General features: G+C 34.1%; 1 protein-coding gene across 1 annotated transcript; it reads right to left on the minus strand.

Moving 5' to 3' along the window:
• Positions 1-2,400: 2,400 nt before the first annotated feature.
• LOC127651731 (GTPase IMAP family member 9-like) lies at positions 2,401-4,078 on the minus strand. Its single transcript, XM_052137714.1, has 2 exons — positions 3,996-4,078; positions 2,401-3,209 (listed from the first exon to the last, which is right to left on the minus strand). Exons 1-2 carry the CDS (start codon positions 4,036-4,038, stop codon positions 2,473-2,475), a joined length of 780 nt encoding a protein of 259 aa, XP_051993674.1. The 5' UTR covers positions 4,039-4,078; the 3' UTR covers positions 2,401-2,472.
• Positions 4,079-6,163: the final 2,085 nt, after the last annotated feature.

Genomic DNA, 6,163 nt, shown 5'->3' on the forward strand with positions numbered 1-6,163 from the left:
ATGATTTGGTGCTGCTGAATGTCCGACACCTGCCATCAAATTTATGAACTTAATACCATCAGAAACAAAACTCTTTATGCATCTAACCTTAAATACAAATTACGTTTTAAACTGCGGGGGAAAAAATAAATAAACTAAAATCGTGGATGACTGACATGTGCAAGTCTGGTTAAACAGTAAAGTATTTTACTTGCCATCACTTCGCTACGTCACCTAGCACTGGACTGACAAAAAAAGATACTTGTGTGATGCACGACGCATGAGTAAATGCATTTTTAACCGCAAAATATTGGCAGATATAAAGTAGGGAAACTATTTTACTGTACACAGCAAAGCACATTATAGTACACAAGTAAAACAAATAACCATTCATTCTTGTGTAGGCTACATACTTAGAAACTGTCATCTTTTTGCACTACTGTGTACTGTCTCTTACTGTGTCTATTGTCCTTCATTGTTAGTAATGTATTGTACTGTCCCGTACTTTTTTCACACAGTTGCACGTGCACTTTATATAGGTATGTTATTTAGTCTGTGTAGTCTCGTGTGGTTCTGGGTTTGTCCTATGTTGTTTTATGTAGCATCATGGTCCTGGAGGAACTTTGTCTCATTTCACTGTGTACTGTACTAACTGTATATGGTTGAACCACAATAACAACCACTTGACATGAGATCCTTCATGCTGATGGACCCTCCATTTCAGTTCTCACCACAGGTTTTTTATCAGGTTCATGTCAGGGGACTGGGATGGCCATGGCAGAACCTTGACTTTGTGCTCAGTGAACCATTTTGGGTTGATTCTGATGTGAATTTTAGATAATTGTCCTGTTGGAAGATCCAACCACTGCCTATTAACCTACTAAAGGTTTTGCACCCCATTTACACCTGTTTTTAGCAGCGACCACTTGTTATTTAATGCTAATATATTGACTTCCGGCAGAAGTTGCACCCACATCCATTTCCCCAGTTAGACCCCCAGGAAAAAGGTGGATAGAAATTACGTAAATTTAATATTTAGAAAAGAACTGTAAACACATGTGAAGAAGCAAAAGAGTACAAGATTGAACTCTGCATGTTTGAGTGTATTTTCTTTTGTGCCTTAGGGAGAGAAGAAAATGAAGTCAAGCTAATTGTGGTGTGAGAAAAAGGAGTCTGCTCTTGTCTGTTTAGTTCAAGGAAATGAAATGTCTTCTTGAGTCTTTTGGCCATACCAAGCATAGTGTCAATTTAGACAGTTTATGATAGTCAAGCTGCTATCGCGGTCAATTTATTTCCTTATTGCTATAAATGCTGCTTGTAACACCACATATGAGGTAACTGACATAACAAAATTGATGAGACTGTCACTCATCTCGGGCATGCTGGACTCAAATGAAGAACTTTTCTTCTTGGGTAACGGAAAACCCAATTTAGGTTCTACATAGGACCTTTTCTTCTAAGAGTGTAGTTTGGATACCGAGACTACCCCATGTTTGGAAGCAGGGGTTAATTATGGGATTAAAGGACATTATGGGCAAAAAATAAACATTCATCTGTTGTCAGTGCAAATGCAGAGGAGTAACTCATAAGCGCCTGATATTAAGAAGCACACTGTTGTCTTTGGTTTTGAAGGAGTCTTGAGGGGTGTTACATCTTATAAAACTTTAAATTGTCACTTTATTTGGGAAAATTTAGAGATTTTAGTTTTAGACAAATTTCACATTTTATTTCTATTCTGATTTATTGCAAAGTTGTTCATTGAATGACTCATTGCATAATTCATTATTCATGAAAGTACAGAAATAAAGGTTGAGTTGGGATAATGAAGGGATGCCGTAGGAATCATCAGAAGAGTGAAGTAAGATATTCTTTATTGTTAACAGGTATAAACAGTCACCATTCCCAAACGTTCATATAAATAGTGTCAGTGCAATGACATCATTATTATTTGTAATTATATTTCAAATTAATAACTTTATGTTCAAATGTAGAATTTTTTTTTTGCCAATATATTTTCAGAAGTCTACACTAAGGTTTTATTGAATAATTTCCTTTGTGGCATATATTGTAATCTGTGCACAATATGTTGTCATTTAAGTAATTTAAAAGTTCTGACACAATGAAAAAAGATATGTATATGTACAAAATATGTATTTTTTTAAAACTGATAAACCATTTGCATAATGTTTGATTATGGTTTTTAAGTGTATTTTTAGCACAAATTAATAAAGTACTTTCACTATAACATTTTAAAGTTTCAAAGTTTTACAATGAGATATGTTAAAGCAAAAGTTAACAAAAAACTTTACATGCAGTTCATTTAAATCAAAAAAGAAAAAGTGTCCAGTTTAACAATGATATTACCAGCCCATATGTTCTGAAACATTTGCATTAAGACCCTGATTATAAATTACAAGGTCAACATTTCCAAAAAGGATACACTTCTAATGGCCTTCAACATCTTAAACATATGTTGGTATTTCATTTAACTTCTTATAGCATGACCCATAGAGCTACTGCTAATAATAATAATGCTAATATTATTCCAGCATATCTGTATAAGACATTGATTAGTTTTACACAGATAATATTTCTCTGTGCTTGTTTATACATTGCTTTAATATAGTACTTTCCTTCATTTCTCTCCACCATTTTATCTATTTTCTCCAGCAGCTCTGTGACCTGAACTTGATTCGTTCTGTCTTCATTGTTGAATGAGTGATATTTGCCAGCACAGCTGATAATAAACTGTCGTAGATCTTCATTCTCTTCTATATGAGCCTTCAGTGATTTAGTCTTCAGATGATCTTGATGAGTGAACAGAATGAAGAGGTGACGTGAAGCATCTTCTCCGAAGTTCTCCTGAACCCATTTCACTGTGTTCTTCTCCTCTTCTGTGAATCTCACATCCAGTCTCATCACCAGCAGGAACACGTGAGGACCGGGAGCTGACATCTCCAGACACTTCTCTATTTTAGCCTTCAGTACTTTTTCAGTCATTGGTGAATTAGATTTCTTTACCGTCTTTTCACCCATTAATGTGTCAAACAGTCCTGGAGTGTCAATTATGTAGACGGTCCTTGAACCTTTTTTTGTCAATTGTTTCTCACAGTCTTGAGTTACTGATTCTGGACTAATGTCCTCTTCAAATGCATCTCTGCCAAGGATGGTGTTTCCTGTTGCACTCTTTCCAGATCCAGTTTTACCCAGCAGCACAATCCTCAGATTTCCTGAACCAAATCGATAATTCACATACAATCATTTGTCAGGCTGGAAAGTTTACAAATACTGGCTTGACATTAGAAGTACCAGTACACATCTGCTGTGTCATGCCCAACAACAAACTTTATTATTTGTATTGTTGTACTACATAAATTGACTGATTCATCAGTTTCTCAAATTGTCCCTCAACTGCAATACCCACAGAAAAACATATTGGAGTGGGTGTTTAAAATCAACAAATGGAACTACAACTTAACTCACTAGTGTCAGAGAGGGTGTTGTGTCTTAAAATATAATACATATTCATTGGTTGCAACCCTAACTCAAAAGTGTAAATTGTGCAGTATACAGGGTAAATTGGCATCAGGTAAAATGTTCCAGGAAAGGAATGTCAGTCCTTTAAGAATCAATACCCAACAACAGATTTCCACAACTGGGAATTTATATAAATCTATTTGTGACAATACAATTATATTATTATTATTATTATTATACATGTTTTAATATTTAATTGATATATTTAAATGGCTATTTACTAAATTGTTACATACATTTTAAGCATAAATCAATGCTCTTTTGTTTAAATGTAATTCAGTAGGTTTAAAATTGATTTGCTTCTGTAATAGCAGTCTTAATTAGACATTAATGAACATTTCTTATTTTTTCCTATCTTAAAAAAGCAAAGTAGTTTGAAAAAGTATTTCAGCAATGCAATTTCTTTTCCAACACTGTAATTTTGTAGTTGCAACATTTTGTTAAAATGTCATAATAACATAAAATGAATTTGAACTGACCTGTAATTGTTGCCATTTCTGTACAAAGCCTTGTAATGTCCATGATCTTTTAAATGTTTTGCTGTGCTCTCTCTTTCTCTTTCTAAATGAATGATTGTGACTGAGAGTGCTCTTGTTAACTCCTCAAATTTCATTATGATCACATGACAAGCTGCAAATCTGTTTGGATTTAACATTGATACACATTGCCCTTGTCCGTCATTTTCAAAGATAAAAATATCTTTGCCCTGTGTTTTCTATTTTATTTCATTACTCTTTTAATTTGGCAAGTCTTTTGTAGACACATGTAACAGAGAACAACAAAACTAGGGTGAAGCCTGGTTATGTTACAAACTACCACGTAAAATGATTTGTGCTTCTATGACATTTAGACAGAGGTGGCCGGGCATAGGCCACCAATCACTCTGTAGTGGCAATAATAATATAATTATAAAATGCAAAAATGTGTTAAAATTTAAATACTGGTCTGTTATAGGTGGACAGACTCCTTCGCATTCACACTTAGAAACCAAGGGCTGTAACCCACAGGCTTATGAAACTCACAAGAGTGCATTTGATTTTGTGTTATGGTTGAAGTGAGTCTCGTGAGTGTTAACAGTTTGAGGGTTACCTTCTTAGAAAAGATATAGAAAATTAACACCTTTAGTTAACAACTAAAAGGTTTTCCCTTGTGTTGTAGTTGCAACGAGATCATCTTTCAAAAGCATTAAGTTTGTATATGAAAAAATAGTAGAAAAGCAATTGCAAGACAGTTGGCCAATGGGGTGGCAATGCTTCAGCCTCTGGTGGCCTGCCCACCCCCTGTCTCTGGCCCTGCAGTTAGAGAACATTTACCATTGTTACACATCGTGATAGCTTTTTAAAATAATTAATGATAACACTTTCTATGAAGCCTGTATTTATAATGCATTATAAGCATATTCTTAATGCCTTATAATAAACCTTACAATATCTTGTAATGTCTCATAAATAATTGTAACAACAGTTATACTATATAATACTTACCTATTTATGGTTATAACTTATAAGATTACAATGCATTATACAACATATTAAAAGGTTTATTATAAGGCATTATGCATACATTATAATGTGTTAAGAACACCCTTATAATAATAAATATAAGCTTCATGGAAAGTGTTACCCAATTAATGATGTTTAAAACAATTAATAAAATACATTCACTTTTGAACAGGTACATCAGTAAAAAGAGAGGCTACTGAACCTGAGCAATGCAGACCTCTGGTGGTTATTTACAGTAAACAGAAATGTATCATGTCTCTGCCTGTGTGTGTGCACTCACTATAACAGGATTAATGCTATTCAGTGGCATAACCAGGACTACACATGCTATACATTGTGTAAAAAATATAGTTTTAAATAAGAGAATGTTCCTATTAAACATTGCATGTAGTTTAAAAAAAAATTGGACCGTATTCATGACATTTCAAATGTAATATATATATATACACCAATCAGCCACAACATTAATAGCACCTGCCTAACATTGTGTGGGTACTCTTTGCACCCCCATAACTGCACCAGCCCAGCACAGCACAATTGGCTGGGTTTTGCTGTGCTTGTCATTCTCCGCTGACCTCCTTCATCAAGGCATTTCCATCCATAGATCTTTCACTCACTGGATGTTTTTTGCAAGTAATTTCTAGAGACTGATGTAAAAATTAGAGGAGTGTAACAATGAAAAGCTGACGAGACTTGAAGACAAGATGAGTGACTCTCAAGTTCAGTTTAAGAAAATATTTTCCAAAGTGACAAACAAATGCAAGAAAAAAACAAAAAGCAAGACTTGAAAAACACTGACAAGACTTTACTGAGATTAGTATGAAGGTATTATTGGAGCAAATCAATTGAGCGCCAGTGACAGTGTTATTAGTAGTTGTAGAGATTAGCCGCACGTGTATCAGTAAATTTGAAGTCACAGAGAAATGTATGTTAAGAGTTGCAAACTGGTAGATTTTGTAAAACAAACAACGTGGTTGAAAATAATGAAAGAAAGAACAGTTCAATTGTATATTTGCGTTACACTATTGATAACAGACTGACTGCATAAACCCCAAGTAAATATGCATTTTTAATTTTAAATATGCAGTTCTGTGCATTGCTATTTTAATTTTCTATTTCGATTTCACACTATAATCTATAATATC

The sequence above is a fragment of the Xyrauchen texanus genome, chromosome 11 (assembly GCF_025860055.1).
Source record: "Xyrauchen texanus isolate HMW12.3.18 chromosome 11, RBS_HiC_50CHRs, whole genome shotgun sequence".
NCBI classification, from domain to species: domain Eukaryota; kingdom Metazoa; phylum Chordata; class Actinopteri; order Cypriniformes; family Catostomidae; genus Xyrauchen; species Xyrauchen texanus.

Coding starts and splice junctions, on each gene's coding strand:
- LOC127651731 (XM_052137714.1), bottom strand. CDS start 4,038: ATGGACATTACAAGGCTTTGTACAGAAATGGCAACAATTACAG. Junction 3,210..3,995: donor AGAAATGGCAACAATTACAG/GTCAGTTCAAAT, acceptor GATTTGGTTCAG/GAAATCTGAGGATTGTGCTG.